General features: G+C 32.8%; 1 protein-coding gene across 1 annotated transcript; it reads left to right on the top strand.

The window, feature by feature from the left end:
• The first annotated feature begins 314 nt into the window (after positions 1-314).
• LOC125075916 (tryptophan 5-hydroxylase 1) lies at positions 315-18,044 on the top strand. Its single transcript, XM_047687763.1, has 10 exons — positions 315-581; positions 801-954; positions 1,802-1,967; positions 2,340-2,390; positions 7,525-7,642; positions 9,622-9,785; positions 10,485-10,611; positions 12,432-12,664; positions 14,033-14,249; positions 17,955-18,044. Exons 1-10 carry the CDS (start codon positions 315-317, stop codon positions 18,042-18,044), a joined length of 1,587 nt encoding a protein of 528 aa, XP_047543719.1.
• Positions 18,045-27,206: the final 9,162 nt, after the last annotated feature.

The following is a 27,206-nucleotide window of genomic DNA, read 5'->3' on the forward strand; positions in this document are numbered from 1 at the left end:
GTTGTTACAGTAATTAATGTTATAACAAAAGTAAAAAGAGAACGTAGGGAGTGTGCCCGTGACTTTATGGAATGAAAGATTTTCCAAGTTACACTGAACAGTTGATTCAGCCAATCAAATATACCCACCCTCCGGCTATCTCCCGCGCCTCTTCTCTTTATATAGCGCGATACGCAATGGACAGCCCGCAGTTTGTATCTGACAGTGCACAGTGCCTTCGACTTAGACGAGAAGTACTATAGAAGACAGACTACACTGACCCGATATACTGAAACTTAAAAATCAGTTTGAAGTTGAGAAAAAGAGAACAGAAGATGAGCGGGTCAGGAAAAGGTCTTTTAGGTTTGTGGTTGTATAGAAACGGATCGGATTGGCAAGTCAAGAATGAGTCTTCCCATCATCCCAAGTTGGCTGAACTACATGCAGCTCAACAGCACCCGCAAGAAGGGGAGAGGATCTCAGTTATATTTACTGTGAAGAACCAAGTTGGAGGCTTGGTTAAGGTTCTTTCGGTCTTCCAAGATCTCGGTATCAATGTTCTCCATATTGAATCTAGAAAATCCGCCATGGAAATTTCAGCCGTAAGTTTCTTTTTCCAGCGAACGTTACTTGATTTATATGTGTACATATATTGCTAATTATTTTTCTTTTTTTTATAATTTAGACGCCATTTTATTTGTTCTTAAGTTTAATATATTATCAATAATTTTACTGTTCCTGAAATGTTTTCAAATCAATAAAGATAACGAAATATTGCAATGGTTGCTTGAGCGAATATTTAAAAAAGTGTTGGTTTTTAGTCTGACATCCTGGTGGACGTCGAATGTGACCCTCGTAGAATGGAACAGCTCAAGCGAATGCTAAAACGCGAAATCCAGGATTTCGAGGTGGTGTCCTCTCAAACTGGCGACGACTTCCCACCTCCAACACCATTATCAGCAGCGGCTAGCTTTGGTATAACATTGAAATAAACAATTAATAATTGAATAAAGTGTTTTCGAGCTCTGCCTGCGATTAGATATTTAAACTAATTTCTCTTGCAACTTTTCTATCTTAAAATATGAGAACTTTGATAAAATGGGTATGGTCAATGCATCTTCAATTAAAAAACTGTAATATTTGAGAAAATTCAGTGATCTTCTGAATAATGTTCTGATGTCATAGTCCGTCGTGTAAACGGCTAGTAAATCAGAACAAAGTAACTTCATTATACAAGTGCTGAAAAAATTTCAACTGTAGAAACTTCAGCCCTAAATTCCACTACGCTTTCGCATCTATTCCATACTTGTTTTTACAAAATATAAGCTAATTACTTAATGAAATTTACATTTATGATAATCTAATGCAAATCGCCCATCCATTACATCCATACTGTTAGTGAAATAAGTGAAACGATTGCTTTGCAACATAATTATCTTTATACCATCAGTACATTAACGTAAGAATAATTAGGAAAATAATTTCTACAATACTATGCGAGTATATCGTCATAAGTTTTATCCTTATAATTTTTTTTTATGGCATGATTGGCGTGCGAGCATATGGGCTACCCGATGGTAAGTGGTCACCACCGCCCATAGACATTGGCGCTGTAAGAAATATTAACCATTCCTTACATCACCTATGCGCCACCAACCTTGGGAACTAAGATGTCATGTCCCTTGTGCCTGTGATTACACTGTAAAAAATAAGGGACAAACTCGTAAGCACGCAATTTTGTAATCGTACCAATATATTATTATGATATATTTTTTTTATTCTTACGTTTCTCTTCAGAAATAATGTTGTGATATGTTTTTAGATTTTGGTGAGATGGCGTGGTTTCCGCGTAAGATTTCTGATTTAGATCGCGCTCAAAACGTTCTCATGTATGGTTCGGAACTTGACGCTGATCACCCTGGGTTCAAGGATCCAATTTATCGCAAGCGACGGGAGCAGTTCGCAGCTATTGCAAATAATTACAAATAGTACGTATGGTTGATAGTAATTCATATTCCATTGATGTGATGCGATCGGTTGAATCTAGTAATTAAAATAATCGTTTCTTAATAGACAAACCAACTTCGGTACTTTTTTTGGTTTTCCTGAACTCATAGTGTGTCTACGTCCGTAATTGCTTTGTTTAAAATAAATATGTGAAATATAATCATCTTATTAAAGATTTAAAGTGTTATTTATAATAGGATTCTTTATAACACTGAGATAAGGAAATTGTAAACGAATCACGAGATAACAATAATTCATGACAATATTCATATTTATTTTGTCACAAAAATAACTGAGGTATAGTTATTTCGTAAATATTTATAATCATTTAATCGTTTTAATTTTTTTAATAGTGGGCAGCCTATTCCGAAGGTACAATATACCGAAACGGAGATTAAAACTTGGTAAGTGAAAAATCTTAGCTTTTATAAAACCGAGTTCACGCGATTCGATCTTAGTCGATCGTCTGGTAAATCGAAATAAATTTGAAACGTCTGTACAAACTTTATACCAAATGAAAGCAGCAAATATCGATTTAATATAAGCTTGATATCGTCATTTTTTGTTCATTATTAATTATCACTATGGATTTACATAATATATTGGTAAATATGAAAGATGATATTCAACAAAAAAATGTCAACTAAAATTGAACTCTGTGAACCATAACTTTAACATTAAAATTCGTTCGATTGCAATCGTAATAATTTACTCTTTATTATATTTTTTTTTTTCACTATTAAACGGATCACATTACTGGACTAAATAATAAACGGATTTTTGATTCAATTGATTTTTAGTCACTATACAAATTAAATATCGTTTAAGGAGACGATTTTGAAATTCTTTTAGACAATGTCAACCCAAGAATCCCCAAACTTATTTCTCATTCAATTATTTAATTTGATTTAAAAAAGAGAAATTCAATCAATTATATTTTAACTCATTTTATTTTCCAATCTAACTTTGTGAATGAATTAATATGTAAATATTTGAAATATGACCGTATTAAAATGGTATTATTCATATTAAATCTTACTTAAAATTATTATATGCGTAATAGAAAATGTCGTATTAAAATTATAATTTTTAATCGACATATTAACAACTTCCATTCCATGAGAGCCGAGATGGCCCAGTGGTTAGAACGCGTGCATCTTAACCGATGATTTCGGGTTCAAACCCAGGCAGACACCACTGAATTTTCATGTGCTTAATTTGTGTTTATAATTCATCTCGTGCTCGGCGGTGAAGGAAAACATCGTGAGGAAACCTGCATGTGTCTAATTTCAACGAAATTCTGCCACATGTGTATACCGTCAACCCGCATTGGAGCAGCGTGGTGGAATATGCTCCAAACCTTCTCCTCAAAGGGAGAGGAGGCCTTTAGCCCAGCAGTGGGAAAATTTTAAATGCTAAAAATTAACAACTTCAAAACCTAATAGCGTAACGTAATAACGAAATATCTTATATTATTATTATTATATACGCAATATATACAGTGATTGTCAAACTTATAAAATAATAATTATTATTTGAGACGTCATAGGCGAATCGAATGCTTTCATTTAAAATTAACTTTAAGGATGGCCATAGGCTAAGCATTTTTCCGTCAAAATAAAACGGTTTTTCCATTTAGTTATTTTTTTCAATAATTCACGAACGCTGACTTAATACATTATTTTATACATTATTATATAGTTAAAGTGAATTCAAAAATTCATAAAAAGTGACTATAGTCAACACAACTAATTTTAATACGTCACTTTGTGTTAGGACTTTGTGCAAGCTCGAGGTACCGCCAACTCTGCCGCTAATCAGCAATACTTACCATTGTTGTGTTCTGGTTTGAAGGGTGAGTGAGCCAATGTAATCATCTTAGGTCCCAAGGTTGGTGGCGCATTGATGATGTAAGGTATGGTTAATATTTTTTACAGCACTAAAGTCTATGGCCAGTGGTGACCGCTTACCATCAGGTGCCATATATATATTCTACCATTAATCAGCAATACGTAGTACTGTTGTATTTCAGTTTATAGGGTAGTTCCCAATGTCAATGGTGTATTGGTGATATGAGGAATGAATAAGGTTTCCTAGAGTACCAAAGTCCATAGGCAGTGGCTACTTACCATCTGGCCTATTTGATACCTTACCATTAACATATAAAATAATTATATATTAATGGAGAATGGACATTCAAGTTTACAAAGCCTAAGAATTTTTACTTTGAAGTACTATTGAGAGCCGAGGTGGCCTAGTGGTCAAAACATGTGAATCTTTTTACCAGAATGTTTGGCGAATTTCACTGCTATAATAGAAAGGAAAAGTTCATAAAAATCAACACATACTGTAGAACAATAAAACAATATATATATATACATATATATATATATATATGTATATATATATATATATATATATATGCGACTTATTGCAAACATGAGTAATTCATGATACAAACGCACAACCACTCTGTGGAACCAACTTTCGCCGGCGGTTTTTCCGAACCGATACGACTTGGGAACCTTCAAGAAAAGAGCGTACTCATTCCTTAAAGGCCGGCAACGCACCTGCAAGCTCCCCGGTGTTGCAAATATTAATGGGCCGTGGTAATCACTTTCCATCAGGTGAGCCACCTGCCCGTTTGCACCCCTGTAAACATAAAAAAAAATTATTCACAAATTCAACAAATCTTTAATTTAATTAATCAAGAACACTTATAAATTTTACAAAAGCCATCGATATAAACATTTATAACTGAAACAAATCGGAAGTTAGCGATGCGTTGCATATGTGGTGGTGGTTTGGTGCGGTAATGTGATATGGGAAAATGTGACCGTAGATAATGGGTTTATGTTTTATAATTCATCCGGAGCTGAACCGACGATGAACTGAAACATTGTGACAACCTGATAACCAAACAGTTCTACTACATATGTATCCAAAAGCCAGCATTACAGTAACGTGATATAATAACCTTCAAACTTTCATATACACCACTCAATATATTATATATTACTTATATATAGTAAATTAGGATGTGCTAAAGCGTCACATGAAGCTTTGTGAATTGGAACTATCACAATGGGAGACACTGACGGAGACTAGGTGACCGGCAATTTTGAAGGCATACCAATACACTAAGGTGTTCGCTTTTGAGAGAAGACGGAAGGAAAAGGTCGATGCAAAACGGGACGAGCTCGAGGACGACCACTTGTGGCCGGCCATAATAATTATGTCGAAAGGGTGCTGACTTGCAGTAAATGTGCTCGTAAATGCTCTGCAAAAATTGGCGATGTCAGTCACTAGAAAACACACAACGGAATTGTTTAATAGTCAGATCCCAGTCGCTGTGGCCGAATACGGTCAGGATAGATAGAAATATAGTAAACTATATCACGAATGCAAACAAATAAATTCTTGTACGTATTAAACAGATAGAATGTCATTTAAAAATATTGTAGTTAAAGTTAAGAGAGACTAATTACAGTTAAGTAGCAAAAGACTAAAATAGACAATTAAGGAGTAATCTTTACTCAGAAATTTCTTCTATTTCAGTTTGTTTCCTTTGGAAAAGATCACAATATGTTAGTCCTTAATATATAGCGCGATGTGATCATTCCTAATTGACTCGTTAATTTTGCCAGGACAGAGCCGAGAAACGAAAACACGGTGAAATGTAGAGAAAATCTAGCCATCGCGATTTAGGAATGTAATATTTTTAAAGCAGCGCCATCCATCGGCTCGGATGCAAGTTGCGTCATATGCTAACAAACAACGGTTTATTTTATTTTATTTTTTCATATCTTAACAATATAATACTACTTTGTTCGTAGTATTAAGAAATACAAATAACTACTTTTTAGATACAGTACTTTTATTCATTTTTCTATAAAAAGGTTTAAATATTAAGGTTTTATTGGAAATAAAGATAACAATGATGTAGATCATGTTCCACCACTTTTCTCTTGAAACTAGGTAATTAATTAGACTCGAAAATAAAATCTTGTTTCATGATGAAAAGTCAAGTCTATCATGTTATACCCATATCGTTGGGCATGTGACAAAATATTTAACAGCCATTTTGTGGCGGCGGTCATCTTGGATTTACAATGATACTAAATATACACAATTGCAATGTCATCAGAAGTAAAGTTGTGTACCAAAGATCAGATAAATCAAAGAAATAAAATTTTAAATACTAAATTTGACCTAAAGAAAAATCAAGGTGGGACTAAATGACACAATTTAGTAACAAAAAAGAGTTATTTTTAATATTCAAATTTTGACATCAAAGAAAATAAATTAAAAAATCTACAAATACCGTACGAAAGTTATAAGAAATAATATGACAAATCCTTTAGTTCTCTTTTCATTAAGACGAACCGTTTTCTAGCATAATCTAAGATACAATTTGCAGATATTTCCTGACTAAACTCAGCGTCGAGCACGATATATCTAAACGGAAATTAAAGATTTAAAAATAATTCTATGACATTATCTCCTTGACAAACTATAACTTTTTTACTTAACAACTCTTAATGTTTGCACACCAAAATGTTATGATTCTATTTATAAACTGAATAAGCAACAGTCTTTATGCGACAATTATTAATACAAGTTTCTGTCAAACTTGTAACAATCTGGTGAGACTTGTTGCGAACTGAGATGAGCAATGAGTTTGGTACACTTTGAAATTCAATTTCACGAACTTACGATGCATGTATTAGTAGATATCGGTTTTGAATCTATGGTGTTTTATTTAGTGTTTAATAAAATAATATTTATTAAAAATTTTTTACAGAAAACCTTTAAATTAATTAAATTGAAATTATAAACACAGTTAATTTTATAAAGCGCTTCTTTTATCATCATATTGTTTTGTTTTTTAAACAAAAGTAATTATTATAATAGTTTTTTCTGTATCGTCTGTTCTTAAAATTATGATATATATTTATAAAAGTATTTATAAGCATAAATATATTCTGTTCTTATTAAAGACGAAAATATTACATATACAGCTCAATCTAGTATCTTGCAACTTTTCACGACATCTTCAACACATCTACATCTATACGAACGTGTCGTCTAGACAGACTAGATTAGATGACTATTTTCAAATCGCTTTTCATTGTTCATATGACACAGTTTTCACAATTAGGTGCCAAGGCCTATTAATTTTATTTAAATGATAAACAATTAATTACAATAAATAAATGTTTTATACAGAAAAAAAAATGTCTGTTTTACATTTTGTATGAGTTAGTCAATGTAACATCTACCGCTGTTAAAAAAGTCACTTATCTTGATTTGTTCTGGCTAGAAGGACACAAGGGCATCTTAGATATTCTTTCTATATCTAGGTATCCATGACGATGTAAGGAATGTTCCTTAAAGTGCCAATGTCTATAAACGGGATACTACCTATAGATATAAATGAACTCTTACTTTTAAGGACTTATTTTGCTAGTATTCTTATATATTATAAAACGTTGAAATAATAATAAAATGTATTTAAATCTTTTATAATAATTTCAGGGGCATAGTATTCAGGGAACTTCACAAACTCTACCAGAAACATGCCTGCGAGGAATATCTTGAAAACTGGCCTCAGCTGGTAAAGTATTGTGGATACAAAGAAGACAATTTACCTCAGGTAAGGAATTAGCTCAATTATTCCATGCATTTGTTTATCGACAGTGAGATTTTGTAAGTATTCACTTCGTATCTCACTCGTGAAATGTAACTACCGACTTGACTGAAATTCTGTAACAGTAACTAACAAATAATAATCATTATAGAATAAAACAAAGACGCTTACCGCTGTGTGTCTCTATGTATGCTTAGATCTTTAATATTACATAACAGATTTTGATGCGGTTTTTTTAATAGATAGATTGATTTAAGAGGAAGGTTTATATGTATGATATATGCACAACATAGTATAGAAACACTGATAAATTTAGAGGTTTCTGAAGTGATGTCGTAAATCGTTTTGTGCGCTTACATCGCAAACGCTGGCTGAACCCTACGAGATAGATCAAAATAATTTACTACGGTATTGTACACCTTATAAAGGTCTTCGAAAAAAACCGGTATAGTATATGTCTATCTATTAGGGATAGCCCACAGCAACTATTTTTGCGGTTAGTATTGTCTAATGTCTGAAAAACTGTGAACGTTGCAGGACATTCTGTAGTATATTTAGTATCAGCATTGCGCCCGTGCGAGGCCGGTGCGGGTCGCTGTTAATTAATAAAATATTTCGAAATATATAAATATTTATATCGAAATTCCTTTATGCCACGGTTATATTTTAATTTAATTTTATATACATCTATTTTTTTTTTGAAATATATTTTACCATTGTATAGTGCTATACTGTTTTGAAGGGTTTTTTAAGCTACTAATTTTTTTAGTTCTAGTTCGGTTAAGACCAATTCGTATACCGTGTCTGTAAACAGGATAATGCTTTTTCTCTCTGTCTCACTATGTACTTCCTTGTGTGTGTGTGTGTGTGTGCGTGTGTGTGTATCAAACATACATACATCAAACTAAATATTTATTTTTGGCTTGTTGGTGAATTATAAATTCTTACAATACCTAGGTATTATACTGTTATTAAAAAGGGGCAATATTGCACACGTGCATTTATTTTCATCATTGACATTGTTTTTTTTTTTTTTTTATATACATTCATTTTAGTATTGTGAGTGAAAAGTAGAAGTATCGTGAAATAACGGTAGATGGCGTGCCTTGTACATGCAGTTGCTTTAGTACAATGCTTGGGGAAAATTCCATTAGATGTCGCTGATTACCTGTACTGAGTTAATACAAAAATATTTGTGATAAAATGATACATTGATTATTAAAATACCAATCATAACATTCTACCATTATTAAAAAATGAATGAATGAAATGAAATGAATTTATATTTATTTAACTAAATATTACAATGTTACTATTGAATATTACATTCTGAACCAGTGGAAACTTTACATTCAATATAATCCTTTCTACGATGACGACAACGATTCCTTAGTGATTTTTTCTTCTAAAAGATGTATTATAATTTTTTTTAATTTGTTCTTTTTTCAAAAAAGCTTGAGTTATTTCAGTAGCTTAAGACGACAAAATCACGTTTTATAGTAATCATCCAACAAAACTATTTTTCAATAATTTTCAATCATACCACTATTTCTTGTGACAGATCAATATTTTTTAAAAAAAGAAGTTTGTATATGTTTTTGTGCCAGTCTTAAATAATATGCCAAATAAAATAGTATTAATTAAAGTTTAACAAATTATTCAACAACTAATTATAAAAATAATTTTATAAGTACATAATAATGTAAAATAAATAGTTTCGATTATAAACATTATATTTGATAATGTGATATACTTAATTATGACATCATATGACGTAATACCGTATTACGGAGGGCTAGGGCTACTCGCTAACACTTGCTTGTTTTTAATTTTAAATCGATGTTATTAACATCGATTTTCGAATAACTTTTGACTGATATTGATTAGAAATAATTCGAAGATTCCTTTATAAACGTTTTCGAATATAAAATGTTTCTCTTCTATCATGTCAAGCTCGAACTCTTTATATATTTTTATCATTCCAGTTGGAAGATGTAAGCGTATTCTTGAAACGCAAGACTGGATTCCAACTTCGCCCTGTCGCTGGTTATTTATCCCCGAGAGATTTTCTATCCGGATTAGCTTTCAGGGTGTTCCATTGCACTCAGTATATTCGTCATTCGTCCGACCCCTTCTACACACCTGAACCGTAAGTATTGTATGTAAAATAAAATTGACTTATGTAATAGAATTGTTTTTAATTTCATTTATTTTTAGGGTAACTAACATATCAGTTCTTATTTATTTATTACTTTTAAAGTCAAAGTGATACGTGGATCTATAATATCATAAATGTCATACAGTAAGATGTATTCGCACCTAGTATTGGTGAATATGTTAAAATATTCTAAATAATTTGACATTTAATAGTCATTGGATATACTTGATATGGGACTGAAAAGTCGACAAAGTGTTTAAATAATTATATATTTGAGAGCGAGAAGTCCAGTGGCTTAAATATGTGATGTAACCATAACAGGTTCAAGTTGAGGCACCAGAATTCATCTGCTCAGTATTATTACTATATAATTGTGTTTATAAGTCATTTTGTAGTCTGGTGACTAGGCTCTAAAATATATCTGTTCTAGCAGAGAGAGGAATTTGTAATTTTACAAATTATATTTACCATAATATTATACTATAAAAATATGACTTGGTTTTAATTAAAGTTTGCAAGAATTCTAGAAATATTATTCTACGAAATTTGAAATGAAAAATTACTGAATTAATATGAAATTAATTGAGACGATCAGCAAGTAACTTCATAGTTATCTACTTATACTTCATGACATTGATAAATTCTGTACGTCGAAGAGATTCTGAATAATATTATAATTTATATTTATAGTGATTGCTGTCATGAGCTCTTGGGACACATGCCGCTGCTCGCTAATCCCAGTTTTGCACAATTCTCGCAAGAACTGGGTCTGGCATCGCTTGGAGCTACCGATGAAGATATTGATAAATTGGCAACGGTAAGATCGAGATTCGAAATTTAAAATTTTTGGCACTAAAAATTATTGGACAAAATTTTGGGGTCATAGTCGCCAAAATTTTTGTTGCAGTAACAAAATAAAATATCAGAATTTAGTTTTATTCTGTAATTTGAGATTTTTGGAAGTAAGTTCTTTTTCGCGGCTTACATTAAAGTGAACTCGCAAAAATGTCACATAAGGAAACAGCGTTAAGCCTACTCCAGGCGACCTATTCGTCTCTTTCTATCTAGCTCTTTCATTTAAATACAGTCATATTAAAACTTACATTTGGTGCTTTTTAGTACCAATTTTATTTCTTGTAAAATTTTTTTAACGAAATCGATATCGTACCACTGAATCGGTATACCATGACACATCTCGCTTTTTATTTTTAATTATCCTCTTATAATATAATTATATGTATGCATGCAATATTCTCATGCAGAAAAGTTTATACATTACATACTACATTAACAGCCTGTAAATTTCCCACTGCTGGGCTAAGGTCTCCTCTCCCTTTGAGGAGAAGGTTTGGATCATATTCTACTGCGGCTCCAATGCGGCTTGGTGGAATAAACATGTGATAGAATTTCAGAATTCAGTGGTGCTTACCTGGGATTGAACCCGAAATCATCGGTTAAGATGCACGCGTTTTAACCACGAAATTTAAATCTAGATCAAGAAAGATAACGAACTTAGATCATAAGAAATAACTGCGGTACATTTCGTTTACGACTAAACGTTGAGTTTATGGCCTTTGGTTTAAATTTAATTGAAATTTCATCGCTAATTAAGAACTGAAACCTCTTTAATATCTCCTTGAAAGTTATCGCCTTAAAGTTATGTTTTATTATCAACCGATTAAAGTATCAGATGTATCAGGTCTGATGAAGGAAATTATGTATTAATATCTTTGTTATAAAGTAATCTTTTCATGTACACGATGATTCAAATATAAAAGTAAACATTATCTTGATTTCACCATAATAATAAGATTAATATATTAATAATTAAATATAAAAAATAATCCAAGAAAGATCTACGTAATTACTTTGGTCTTTTGATATTTTGTAAGAAAAAGCACAATTATTTCAAACCTGCAGTTAAGAATCCTAATAAATTACTCTGAAAGTACTCTCAGCTTACAAGTGGTCTTGCTTTTAAAACGCTAAACGATGTTTACGCAACGCAAAGTAGACCAATGTATATTTTTACATCTATTCTAGTTATCATAATTGAAAATACAAAACAATAAAATAATTCTAACTATTTATAACTGTTTCACATGTTATCGCTCGCACTTTGTAAATGTCTAAAAATGATTTTTTTATTTAAATAGTATGAAAACGAGTTTTCCTTGACTACGATTGCCATTAATCTTCTGAGCCTATTTCCTAAGTCACGTCAAAGTGACAATTGTTCATAGTGATAAATTATAGTAGCCCGAATCGGGCGCTATTCGAATATTTAAATAAATATACTTTAACGCTAAACGGATTTCGAATTTCATAATAAATACCTATATGGAATTAATGGGATTAAAATAAAAACAAATTATTCCAATTCATAATTAATTTTAATTTTATCTACTTCAACTCGAATAGCTAAAGTAGGTTTTCAGTTGAAATATCAAAATTAATAATGAAGTAATAATGAATACTGACAATGACATACGTAAAATATATTTTTTTATTCAAAATTATGAAAATAATACTAAAATGTTGCTTGGACACGTTAACAAAGAACAGTGTTAAAACTATATTAAAACAAATGTCTATCTAAATTGAGATATTATTATTGTTAATATCGTTACATTTTAGCTTTATTTCTTCACGGTTGAATTCGGTCTATGCCGTCAAACTGATGGAAGCTTTCGAGTGTATGGAGCTGGTCTGCTCTCCTCCGTGGCTGAGCTGCAGCATGCCCTTACCACGCCCGATAAAATAAAAAGATTCGACCCCGATGTCACCGTTAATGAAGAGTGCATCATCACATCATATCAGAACGCTTATTATTACACGGATTCATTCGAAGAAGCGAAGGAGAAAATGAGGTCAGTCACAAATATGAACATCGTCATACTTTTACAAAAATTAATGTCACAAGATAAGATTTGAAATCTGTGTTTTGAGCATTTACTTACTCAATTGATGACAAAATATTTATTTCAATCAAAAGTAACAGTAAAATGTATCTCGATGCTGATATAGTATTTTAGAAGACCGGGAATGTGAAACTAAAATTATTGTGCTCCAATTAAATTTTATTTTTAGAAATGGATGATCTATTTTATTTAAATCGAACAATAGTGTTGTTATATCCGCGATACAAAAATAGCGCGGGACAAAATAATTAGTTATATTTATCAGTTTGAGCGAATTTTTAAATTCGATTTTCAAATTGAAAATACAGATAATGAAAAATATTTGAGGTGGAAACTGAAATTAGTATTAATAATTTTAAACATTCTTACGTTTTTCTAGTTCATATATTTGTAAGATTCGTCTTGAGAGAAGGTAATTGTAACTCGTCTTTGAAGACGACGGTTCATTATTTTATAACAATCGGATACAAGTCAACTATTGGCTGGTATGTTACCAATCTTCTCATATTTTAAGCTGCTTGAAAGGTTTCCGACTTATTGCAGATATATGACTACCTATGTGAAACTCAATTAAACAAAGATTGTGAGGAACATAATTATACATATGTATATATATTCTTTTATATCATATTGAAAGGCGGACGAGCAAATGGGCCATCTGATGGTAAGTGGTCACCACCGTCCATAGACAATGGCGCTGTGAGAAATATACTTTACATCGCCAATGGGCCACCAACCTTGGATACTAAGATGTTATGTCCCTTGTGCCTGTTGTTACACTGGCTCACTCACCCATCAAACCGGAAAACGACAATATTGAGTACTGCTATATATAGCTATATGGTGGTAGAGTATCTGATGAGTGGCTGGTACCTACCCAGACGGGTTTACACAAATTCTATTTCTAATTCTAGATTAGAAATTATGACGTTTATGACATTATTAAGTCGTTTTATCTATGCTGAAGAGTATTTCCATTTATAGGTTGAACTTGCTTATTTGGGATGTTAAATAACCATTTTATTAAGAAACTTTAAATACTATAAAACATCACGCTACGATTCGAGTAAGGGGTGAAGCAGTTACCACGGGTGGAACCGTTTGAGCCTAAAATTGGCATATATGTCAATGTACATTATACTACACAAACTATTTCAGAAAATAGCCTTATAATCTAAATTCACTAATAGTAAGGCAACTTGTCTGTCTGATGTACCGTTATGGACGGAGATTAAACTAATGACCTCGGTTCCCAATGTCAGTTTTTTTGATCACAACAGCGTTGACTAAAATAAAAATATTACACAATCTTTCCAGGGCCTACGCGGACAGTATTCAACGACCTTTCGGAGTTCGTTACAACCCATATACTCAAAGCGTCGAAATATTGAGTAATGCTCAGAAAATAACCGCTCTTGTTCGTGAACTGAGAGGAGACATATGTATCGTGTCTTCCGCTATTAAGAAGATTTCCGCTCAAGACTCCACTCTTGACGTTGAAACAATCGCAAATATGCTACATACAGGACTCCAGGTATTTATAATTTATACAAAATTCACATAATTTTTTGGTGTGTTTGATTCTCATGCATATCATGGCATTAAACATTTCAAGTGGAATAAGTTTATTTTACTCATTACAACTATAAAGTTTAAGACGAGGTGCATCAAGCATCACTTTGAGATTATTATTTTTTTAGATTGTAAAATATTTATTGACATAAAAATTGATAACATTAATTACTTAAATAAATATACAAATATGAATTAAAAATAGTTACAAAAATGTCAAAAAAAATATTTAAGGATTCGATTATAACTTTTGTAATTGACATAAATATTCATCATCCATTGCATATTATTAGAAGTACGTTTCGATCAAAGGACGTAAGTTCGGAATACACTTGAACGTCTCCGTTTAATTAAGCTCCTTAAAGTTCAATAGAGCGTTAATTATCCAGCTTACTGGAGAGCACTGCCAATTACAAGTTATAAAGCCGAAGGGAGCTGCATCACTTTAAGTCATCTTTAACTCGTGGTACCTTACTGGTAATCGATAATATACTTACTACGTCTATATCATGTAAATATTACTTAGTCAGTCAGCTTAAATTCAAACTATTTTAAATTATGTTGTAATAATTTAATTGGCGTAGTTTTGGGGAATCCTCATTTGTTGTTTCTAACAGGAAGACTCAGCAGCATACGCTGTTAGAAAAGACAACATAATGACATAAATGCCGCTCGTTTAATATATTTTGGTTATTTTCCTAGTATTAAGTCTTATTAAATATTATTCTGGGGTAATGATACAGATATTTAATCTGTTTTTATTTTACAAAAGAGATTATATTTATAAACTTGGAATTAGCAACTGACTTCTTTAATATGTATTTTTTTTTATTATGCTTCCAGTTGCGTTACAAGATATTTGCAATAATGTGTAATCAATGGTTATTGATCACTATGATAGAATCAGTGATGATCATTGTATGATCACGAGAAGTAAGGATAAGCTTATAACGTCAAGTTTCTGACTCAACAAAGTCAATAAATCTTGGGGCAAATTTGCCGATTGATAAATTAAAATTGTTTGTTAAAAAGATATTAAAAAATAAGGCATATTATTTAACATAGATAGATGATAAAAGAGCGTGGAGCTAATACCTACTTGTTGAATTTCACCGGGACACCTGTGTTATAAATAATTTTATTATATTAACCAACGTGACTTTGTATTTCAATTGTTGGAAAAAAGTAACTACTGAGTTTCTTGCCGGATCTTCTCGGTGGAACCTATATTCCAGTGGTATCTTTAATTTTAATATAGGTCTGCAAATGACGATTTTGTAGACCGGCAAGCCTTTTTGAATTATTAAAGATCTAAAAATACAAAGAAGTAAAGAGAGGCGAAGGTTATGACAACATGAAGGAAGTAACATGGCTTTTTCGTCACGACAAGTGAGTCTGTTTTACCCTCAACACACGCCAATCGCACTATTATTGTACAATGAAACTGAGTGATGTGTATCAAGGATCAGACGTAGTAAAAGGGGCATCCATCTTGGGTTGTCACGGTGGTAAAAAATTTGAACTATCAGTATAGTAGCATTCTTGATGAATTTCATAATATTTTGTTGCTATATAACTAAAACGTAGTTAATCAGTGTCCGTCAATATATTTATTTTAAATGTTTTTGTAAATGGTCGATTATAATATAAAATTTAATGCATAGTTGATTATTCTCCGTTGAGATTGGCTATCGTGATGGACTATTATCGTGATGGTCATTAATCATCACAATTATCTTAGCCTTATTCAGTAATGTACATAGTACCTACATAGTACCTATAATACATAGTATCCTACACCATTGTACGGAAAACCTAAGGATAATAGTATTAAAGATCTATTTTACAAAAGTAAAGAGTCTCTTTCCTTAGTATAGTATTTTTAAATATTGACTACCATAATAAATTTACTGAACTGTTCCTTGGGTATTCTTCCTTTCAATATATCTATACATACATAGATTATAATATTGTACTTACTTCATATGTATGGTCTTAATATATGAAACTTTGTAGCATTTTAATGACGCCAGATTTTACACAAAACTTCACGATACGTGAAGTCTATTAAATACAATGTTGTAGGAATTTCTGGCAATCATTGCTAAAATGTAGGAAATATTTCAGAGCACTACGAAGTGACGTCGTCGTGTTGTACTAATTATTTGTAAACTGTTTTTTGCCGCATTAAAAGATATATATTAACTTTTTTATACAATAATAAATAACGCCATTGAATTTGTCATATAAAACTAAACGAGACGAATCTCGCAATCTTTCGTCTGGACTCATAACAAGGGATAAGTTTTAAGACAATCGGTTATCAATATTTTTTTTCCATTAAACTATCTTGTATTTGAAGACAATATTGCTTATGTGTGTTAACCTATAATTATTATCTTTATATTTATTACAATAATATTCAATGTTATCCTGGGTTAATTAAATACCTTATCCAACACAAATCTAAAGACAGAGTTACTGACAGTAAAAAATATTCGGCTTTTATATCTAAAACAAAATTTATTACCATTTAGAAGAAAGCAATAAAAAGGTTTATAAGCTCATTCACTTTCATTGACGTGAATAACCGCCTTATGAGTAAATTACTTGGATGGGATTTACTTCAAGCGATCTTGACTGTTGAACTCAAAATCAACTTTCATGCCGTCTGAGTTTCGTAAATGTTGGCAAGATTCCAAAACCAAAATCCTCTGTTCTATTTACCTACTATTTCAAAACTATATTTCGAGATATTCTTGACCCACGTATTAAGGATAGCATTGAAACCTATTTCAGTTATAAGGTTAAATTATTATTGTATTACCCTCCCATTATCATGAATCAGACGCATTGATGTCGTCATCGAAAGTTGAATTGTTTACGACGCGGGTGCTATAAACACATAGTTCAGTTAGTTTTATGTATATGTGTGGTCTTAACCGAAGATTGGCGGTAGGGCTTAGTATAAGCCCGTCTGAATACGTATCGTCCACTCATCGTATAAATCTAGCAATACTTCATTATTGTTTTTCGGTTTGAAGGGTAAGTGTCCAAGTAACTATAGGCACATATATAGCTCCTAAGGTCGCGCATTGGTGATGGCTTACAGCACCAATGTATTGGGGTGGTGGTTATTATCATTATTGTTAATCATGGTCTATTTGCTTATCCACCTACCTCTTGCATAAAAAAACAAAACCGAGGCAAGCGCCTCTTAATTTCTATGTACTTGATATATAATGAAATTATGATTTACAAGTAAACTCATTCGGTATTAAAGTAAAAACATCGCAACAGTAATTGAATAAAGATCCACAGATTAAACGTTTATTTAAATTAAAAATATAAAACTATATACATTTAATACCGTATCTTTTTTTAAAAAGTCTCTAGGCTTTAAATAGCATATGTAATTTGACCTTAAACATGCGATGCAAAATAAACTATACTGTATCTAATTTTTCTATGCTGTTGTATTGCATTTACGGGTCGTATGACGGGACCGTCAAGGCGCCCGCCTGATACCACTCGCTTATACAATTCAATAGGTACGGCAATTAAAATATTACGGTTAATTGAAAGAAACCTTCTGAAAACATAGGTCACTACTATTCGCCACGAGTTACTCTTCTATGTAAATATTATATTTACTTGTATTTTACAGGTTAACGAGAGAAGCCCACAAAGCACTTCGGGTGGTAGTTCACCGAATTCAGAACGTGGCTTGTCCCCTCGGCCTGATGTAACGAAATAAGCACTGTTTTCTGAATAATATTTAATAAATATATAATCTCTCTTGTAGTATGTGTGGTAATGTATAAATATAACCTAACATTCCATGCGGTTTTGCTTAGCAATTGCATTACTAGGAAAATAAATGTATAATCTGTAACCTTTGAAATCAATTACTGTAAAATTTTATTAAATAATATAAATATATTGAATAGCAAATTATAAAGTAATTCCAATAATAATATGACATGCTTATTGTATTTCGATGTTACTAATGTTTCAAATTTATATAATATATTATCGAATCTATTTATAATAATAATAATATAATATATTTTATCACGTTAAAGAAATTCACATATCTATTACATGTAGTAGATACTTCATTGCTGATGAGCTAAATATATTATCTAAATGTTAAACGTAACCTGCCTAATGTAATGGCAAATAATATTTAAAATGTTTTGAGGTAATAAAAATTAATAGAATGTTATAATTGTTTCATTTATAAAATATATATTGAAAATACACAATAAGATTCGACATGAAATTACATTACACGTGAAGTTACGCACATTTAACGGGATTTTATAACCCTTTCCCCCCTTACGGTACTTAAAAGTACCGAAACATTTTTCGTTTAACAAATTAAGTATGAAAAAATTATGTTAGGTAACAGGTAGGTTGTAGGTACAACTTTACTGACGATCCTTTAGAGTATCGCTGCCGTAAGCCAAACAAAAGGCGTTATTTGAATTACGGTATAATAAACGATATTAATAGTTGTTGATATTGTAGAAATGTTATGGTCAATACATGAGAAATAAGCCTGTCTGATAAGTGGCACTGATTAGATATTATTCCTGAAAACTACAAGGTCAAATTTCATATTGTTCTTGTCCGGTTTGAAAAGTGAGTGAGCTATTATAACTCCATAAGAACAACTACGGCACAAGAGACATAACATCTAAATTCTCTAAATAAGCTGGCGACGCATTGGAAATGATGTATGATGTATTTCTGATACAGAGTATTGTTCAGATTGGAGGTCGAATAACAAGTGAGTCGATCGTGATTAACTTGGTGAGCACTATGAAAGCCGTCTGAGAAGGTATCACCCACTCATCATAATATCTTCTAACGCCAAAAAGCAATATTAAGTATTGTTACGTTCTGGTTTGAAGGGCTTGTTAGCCAGTTCAGATGCAATGGCCATAAAATATTACTTTCCATGGTTGATGGTGCATTGGCGATGTGAGAAATGGTTCATTTTTCTACATCCTCTCGATCTACCTATACTAACGCGTTGGAACCGGCTCCCGAGGCCACTACAATGGCCTCCTCATTCGCCAACAGTGGGCTGGACGACAGAAACCGCTGAGACATCAAAATGGATATTCCGGTGATCCACGACCGTCTCCACCTTCCAGACACGAGCACGGTGGCCCAGGGCGTACCTTGTAATATCATACCGGTGCTGTGCGGAAAACTTCGACGAAAACTGGAACAAACTTGTGTCTGAAATTGTATCTATGTTAAACAACATTTCGGAATGGGACCGGCTAAACCTAGTCCAATTAAACCCCAAAAAGACACAAGTTAACCACAAAATAATCACCATTTGTGATCACTCCGCGATTTGAATTTCAACATTCCCATTGCTGCCACAACTTGTATTGGAATTATTGGTGTAGATATTTCGAACCTCGTTCAGTTCTGCGGTCAATTGGAAGGAAAAGCTAAATTGGCATAAAAGAGTTTGATGTGCCGAGCAAGACAAGACGGCTATTCACGTCGGCCCATCGCCGAAAATCGTCACCTCTGGGCCGGTGCTTCTCAGTACTAGTTTCTTCCATTTTGCCATATTCGTCATACTGCTCGAATTTTATCAACTGCTTGATCCTTTGGCTTTGCGTGAAGATGTTGAATCACTCTGCATCTTGTAACACATTTTTAACAAGGAATGTTCCGAGAAATTGTATGGATTCATTTTGGCTGCTGAATTTCACATTCAAATATCGCAACTAATGAAGCAACATAAACTTAAATGAAGCAACAAAATAGTGTTTTACCATAATTCTCGTATCACAACGTACAACCGAGTTATTGCCAAAAAAACGAAATTAAACTCTTTTTTCAAGATGGTGACAAACGCACAAAGGTAATCGAGGCTGACAATTTCAAATTAAGCTTCACCTACAACACATCCAAAAATCAGCCTTCCCCGTTCCTTTGCATTTCTTGGCCTGTTTTTGCTTATTATGACCGGACTTTGAGTATATATTTAAGAAGAGAACAATCATTGTATTTTAATTTGTAAATTTCGTAGAAAATACAAACTAGTAATATATATGTATACATATAATAAAATCGGAACTGATCAAAATCTGTACATTGAAGATATTTGAGAAAAATTGTACGGGGGGTATTTATTAACGCAATAGATCACAAAAATGTGATTTTTAGATTTTTTGTCTGTGTGTCTGTTCCTTCGTTACCGCTAATCTCGGAAATGGCTTTACCGATTTTGATGCGGTTTTTACTTATATACTGCAGTTAATTCTGGATAACAGGCTTTGTTTTATTAAAATCGGTTCACAAATAAAAAAAAGGATATGTCAATTTAAAAAAAAAAATATATATTTATTGCAAAAATGTCGTCAACTTGATACTATAGTCAACCAAAGTATCAACCAAACTTTGGTTGACTATAGTTATAATTGAAAGTTTAATTAAAAAAATATAATTAATGTGAACACAAAGTTAAAAAAACTTCTAATTTCAAAAAACCAATGTATGTTAAGCTTTCAGATATGTAGTCTATCATATGAAATAGGGTTTAACTTATACTGGTCAATTTCGATCACGGCCTAGCCAAGATAAACCGCGCCCGCGCCGCTCCCCCGCCTGTTGACACTGTAGTAAAAAGCGGCGCTGTCTGCAGTATTGAATCACAGAAAGCGTGTTTATTAAATATTACAATAATATTTAAAACGCTTGCGGGTATTTTGTATCCGTAATATATTTAATAAGATAAGTTAATACGACCTTTTCGTAAAAAAATAATTATAGGTACATATTACTTTGCATGGATACTATATTATAGAATAGGTTTAACTTTAGTGTCTTAATTTGATCGTTAATATGGTTGTTGTGTGGTATGTCCAAAAAGAATAGTTTAAAAAAAAAAACACGGTCTTAGAACGCACTAAAAATTACAAAAGCAAACCCTTTAATTTAATACCCATATCATGGCGATATAATTGAAATAGCCAATCCGCCATCTTAGATGTCCGCCATGTTGGATTTAAGTCACGTGACTATTTTTTCGTATTCCTGACAGTAAACCTTTTCATTTGATACCCATATCATGGTGGTGGATTTCACACAGCCAGTCCGCCATCTTGGGAAGGCCACCATATTAGATTTTTTTTTATGACATAAGCGGAAAACGAGCAGGAGGCTCACCTGATGGAAAGTGACTACCACCGCCCATGGACATCTGCAACACCGGGAGGCTTGCAGGTGCGTTGCCGGCCTTTCAGGAAAGAGTACGCTCTTTTCTTGAAGGTTCCCAAGTCGTATCGGTTCGGAAAAACCGCCGGCGAAAGCTGGTTCCAAAGAGTGGTTGTGCGAGGTAGAAAATGTCTTAAAAATCGCGCTGTTGTGGATTTTCGGACATTTGACAGATTTTGATTTTGGACAGATTTGTAATGACGTTTCTTAGCTATTCATGTATTGTCATCAGAACTCAGAGCGTGTGCAAAATTTCATTCTAATCGAAGACGGGGAAGTGTGTTAAAATAAGATTCCAAGATTTTCTTACATACATAGAAGTGAAGCTAATATAATATATATATATAAACGTATTATAATTATTATCGTATTTGTTAGTCACATGTATCATTTAAGTTCAAATATTTTTATTTTCCAAGCATCGTCGTCGCATCGTGGGACCTAGGACATATGGAAGGTAGTCAGATACCCTCATCAACTGCTAAAGAGCTCATGATCTTCAAACGGCTGATATACCCCCACTTTTTGCGTCGAGGGACTAAAAATATTACTAGATACCCCCGTATCTATTAACACAATAGATTACATTAATATGATTTTTAGAAGTTTTGTCTGTTTACCTATACCGTTTGTTACCGTTAATCACGGAATCGGCTTAACCGATTTGGATGCGATTTCCTGATTTATAATAATACATTATAATACATTGTTATATTAAAATCGAGATGTTATGGAACCAGGGCTGATGATGTTAAAATTTTTTAAAGAATTCCATTGGTGTTACAACATCCCTTTGCGTTTCAAAATAAATATATTATACGTATAAATGGCTGCGGTGCAGATGATTTTATGTTTAAGACCCAGTTCCTTCTCATTCCAAAAAAAAATCGTATACTTTTAAGGGAGTCCAGTGCACGCGGCTTGCTTTATATGACTCTGTCGCGTGTTCGCAACTGCAAATAATCTATGATTTATTCCTCGACGGCACTACATGTTATATCGTGTAACTTACATTATATAATTAGACAAATACTTACTGCGAACTACAATGCCACCACTGACTCAAAGATACAGAAATATGTCAACCATAAAATACTCCCACTTTTGATGCTTAAAATCACGCGAACGGATTCGCGGGCACCAGCTAGTCCAAAAATATAATTAGTTTGATAGTCTTGTCAGTAATTTACGAATGATATTTTTTGTCTGCTTTACTTACTTTACTTGCTCTTTAATATAACTGCTACGAAATTGCATTTTCTCGTACAGAAGTGTCGGAAAACCACCGCTAGATGTCACTATCCTAAATTGAATCGCGCTGACGAGTTGCCGAGTTCAGAATATATAGGTTCGGAGCAATTTTTCAACGTTGAATATGAGACAAGTCACTGCCATAGGTATAAGTATTAGTTGTAGTCATGTATATATTGTAAATATGATCCTAGGTTAAGTTAGGCTAGAAAGATCAAAAACATTTTTTCAAAATTTTTGAGAGGGTTGAACACTTTGGTTGTTCAACCTTAATAAACATAGCAATGGATCTTCATATAAAATAATTCATTCAGGAAATCTGCCCCTCAAATACTTCTGTCGGGAGTAATAGAACTTGACGTTTGGTAAAAATATTACTTTCACATTTTTTAACACTCCTTATTAAAACTTGCATGAAACAGTAATTATACCACGATAAATGCTTCCATCATCATACCATAATTTATTAAATTAACACAATTTTACTACATTTTTAACATCTTTAACACCAGGTATGTGAAAATTCTTGTAATTTGCAAAAGTTTGTAATTTTCAAAACTCGAATATCGTTTAGACGAAGAATATCGGAAATTATTTGATTAAACATTGTTTATTTATTTATATAACAGAAGATTTCAAAATGACATAGTTTACCACTTCGGTATGACATCATAATATGTTACAAACTGAAACACGTTCTTAATTCTAAAAAAAAAAATACTATTTATATAGATTTATTGATAAGAATGATTGTTTTAATAATTATGCATAATATTCATTAAAAGAAATAAACAAGTGATTTCTATATATTAAACAAGTTTTTACAAACAAAATGTTCGAGTAGATAAACCTAATATCGAATTTTATAAAATGTTGTTATTTTCGACAAACATTCTAATAGTAAATACTTATCTGAATATTTATAATCTTCGTTTATAATATTATTTCTGATGATAATAATGTACGTGCAATAGAATAGCTCTCTCAATAAGGTTGTGTCCTGTTCGTTTAGCCACTAGATGTCACTACACGTAAATTAAATCGCGCTAACGAGTTTACGAGGGCTGGAAACATAAGGCTGGGGAAAATATTCAAATGTGAATATGGAAACTAACACTGCCATAGGTTTAAGTCTAGTTTTAAGTATTAGATATAGTGATGTATATATTGTAAAAAAGTCTGTAAATATGGAACTAGGTTAAGGTCTTCGATAATCGAGAATAATCTTCAAATTTTTGGAGGGTTGCGCATCTCGTATGCAAAACCCCAAGAAACTAATAATAACATTATTATAAAAGGTAACGAATGGTACTTTATAGATTGAAAAAAAATTAAATTAGTTAATTGATTGAAAATAAACAAAATATAGATATTTAGTGACTTCATGTATGTATTAAATATATTATTATGATGATATTTAGTCATCAATTCATCAAACAAAAATGCCAATAACCATATAAAATTAAAATTAAACCGCTTATGCAAGAAATGAGTAAATTTTTATTTTTCTATAGTGCGCCACCAATATAGGGAACTAATGTATTAAGTCCCAAGGGACTTAATTTATCAGTCATTCTTTTTAATCCAGCTTGACCAACCAACGGGAGACTTACCTGATGGATTCCTTCGAACAGGTCGTAGCCGGGTTTGGACAGTATTCCGCCTTAGTCTATAATCAGGCCATCTCTATCATGGGTCATTTTTAAGGATGTAGTCCAGAATCTTATTTCTGATATATATTTGTGCGTACAAACCTGTAAATATTTGTGCGTATTATTAAATAAAAATAACAAATGACAAAAAAAAAAAATAGTTTAATAAAATAAGTTTGGTGTCACATATTATATTCATCAAGCTAAATAAATAATAAATAAGCTTAAAAAGCCATATAATACATACAGTAATTTAATGCCTATATTAAAAATGTCGTCGATCTCACAGTGCCTTAAGACGAAATTCTTCAACCAGTGCGTCCTACCCGTCATGACACACGGAGCCGAAACGTGGACACTCACGACAAAGCTGGTCCACCGGGTTAAAATCGGTCAGCGTGCTATGGAAAGGGCTATACTCGGAGTATCTCTGAGGGATGGCATCAGAAATGAGGAGATCAGACCACCACTGGATAATTTTTAAAATAAAAAGACGTCTTTCAATATATGACGGTGTGAACAATACTCTCTCTGAAATAGTAAATTGGTTTAGTGTTAATAATTTAATGTTAAATAGTAAAAAGACTAAATGTATTAAATTCACTACTCCCAATGTAAGATGTGTCAAAACGAGTATACGCTTAAACGGGGAAGCATTAGATGTTTTAGAATCAACAGAGTTCCTTGGTATGACAATAGACTCTAAGCTCCAATGGGGCCCCCATATAAATAAATTGGCGAATAGACTCAGCTCTGTAGCCTATGCGGTAAAAAAAAATAGACTTTTGACTGATGTGGATACGGCTCGCCTTGTGTACTTCAGATATTTCCACAATATAATGCCGACTGGCATCCTACTCTGGGGTAATGCAGCTGACATTAATACTATTTTTGTACTGCAGAAGAGGGCTATTCTTTCCATTTATAACCTGGGCCCGAAAGATTCGTTAAGAGGTAAATTTAAACAAATTAAAATAATGACTGTCGCTTCTCAATTTGTTTTTGATAACGTTAAGTATGTACATAAAAACATAAATGATTTTCCCAGAAATTGTGACGTACATTTTATTAACACTAGGAACAAGAATAAACTTGTTACTCCAAGTACCCGATTACACAGGGTTAGTAACTCTTTTTTGGGACAATGTATACGTTTTTTACAACAGGATCCCAGAAAACGTACAAAATTATTCAATTATAAAATTCAAAAGAATCGTTAAAGAGCGTTTGTGTGCTGAAGGATATTACAACACTAATGACTTTTTAGTTGACTGCACACCTTGGGAATGAAATGATCGCCTCCAGGCTGTTTCAAATAACTAAAATATAATTATTATTGTATATGCATAATGGTAAAAAAAAAAATTCGCTGAGTTTCTTTCGCAAGTTCTTTTTAGGTCCGAGGTGCTAAATTCCGAACCGGTGGTAGATTTTCGACTATCAATAAGCAAGTGTAAACACATAAGTGTGTATATTGAATAAAGATTTTTGACTTTGACTTTGAGATGTAGCGCACCGGCCCGTCCAGATACACCTCGTTATCATCGTAGGAGATACGTAGCATCCCACGACGGGTAAATGGCCAATTACGTATCCCTGCGTGAACAAGCTGTGATGTAGTGCAGGTGCCCAGTATAGCAGGTGGTGAAGGGATCACACTTATGGCGGACCAACGACCGACGGCGACGTTTTACTAAAAAAAGCTATCTAGATCAGCAATTGCTGGGATTGCACTACGCCCGAGAATTGGATACACATTATCTCCAGTGGGCCAGGGCCCGGATCTAGGCTTGGACTGGAAAAGAAGCATTGTTTTTCTATATATCCTATTTCCCTATGCTGGCCAGTAGCCCTCGACGCTGAGACGACGGGCCAAAAGACTTCATCGACTTGGGCCAAACAGTCCATGTCGCTCCAGTTGTCAGTAACAGTTCTTGAGGTACTGGTAGCATTATAAAGGTCTGCTATCTACTGCCTCGGCTCTTGTGGACCCCAACCAACGTATATGCACCCCTCTGCATGCGACGGCGAACATTGGACCCAGACCACGCCTAAAAATATGGGCATCCGAACATTCCCCTCCTCTGTGGCAGCCAAAGTAACTTCTGTCAGCATTGCGGTCTAAGATCCTTAGGGCCTGTCAGGGCCCTTTTAAAGTCAACCGCTTAATTTTATGAGTCATACCATGACTTTGTTTACCTAAGACTCGATTTCAGACACATTTTGTTTGTTCCGATTCTCGTCGTCATGATACCAAGAAATATTAGCGTGGCTGGTATATAAGATGTCCATAGTGCTGTCGCTGCATAGCAGTGAATATTCCTGATTTGCAATGCAAAAATGGAATAGGTGGTAGCACCGTTGCTTCCGGGGGTTTAAATATCTAAATTAAGATTTAAATATATCCTGCCTACCTATGTATTAAAGAATAAAACAGGTAGTAAGTAAGTACTTTCTTTTTCCTTTTCTGGCATTATCTACGTTATTAACGTTTTACATTTTGCGGAATAAAAATCGTTTAAATTTTTGTATGTGACATAATTTATTTAAATAAACATACTTATATATTTATGAAGTACACGGCACAATAATTATAAGATAAAACTAAGGAGTTCTTATTTTAATTTACGTTAAATAAATTTATTTTCTGCTATTTTCAAAAACTCTGTACGGATGGGGCTGGCTTTATGCCAACGACAATGTTTGATAAATGCTGCCCTGCTAGGATTCCAGGGTTATTTAATAAAAGCGTAGACGACATCAAG

This window comes from Vanessa atalanta, chromosome Z (genome assembly GCF_905147765.1).
Source record: "Vanessa atalanta chromosome Z, ilVanAtal1.2, whole genome shotgun sequence".
Classification (NCBI taxonomy): domain Eukaryota; kingdom Metazoa; phylum Arthropoda; class Insecta; order Lepidoptera; family Nymphalidae; genus Vanessa; species Vanessa atalanta.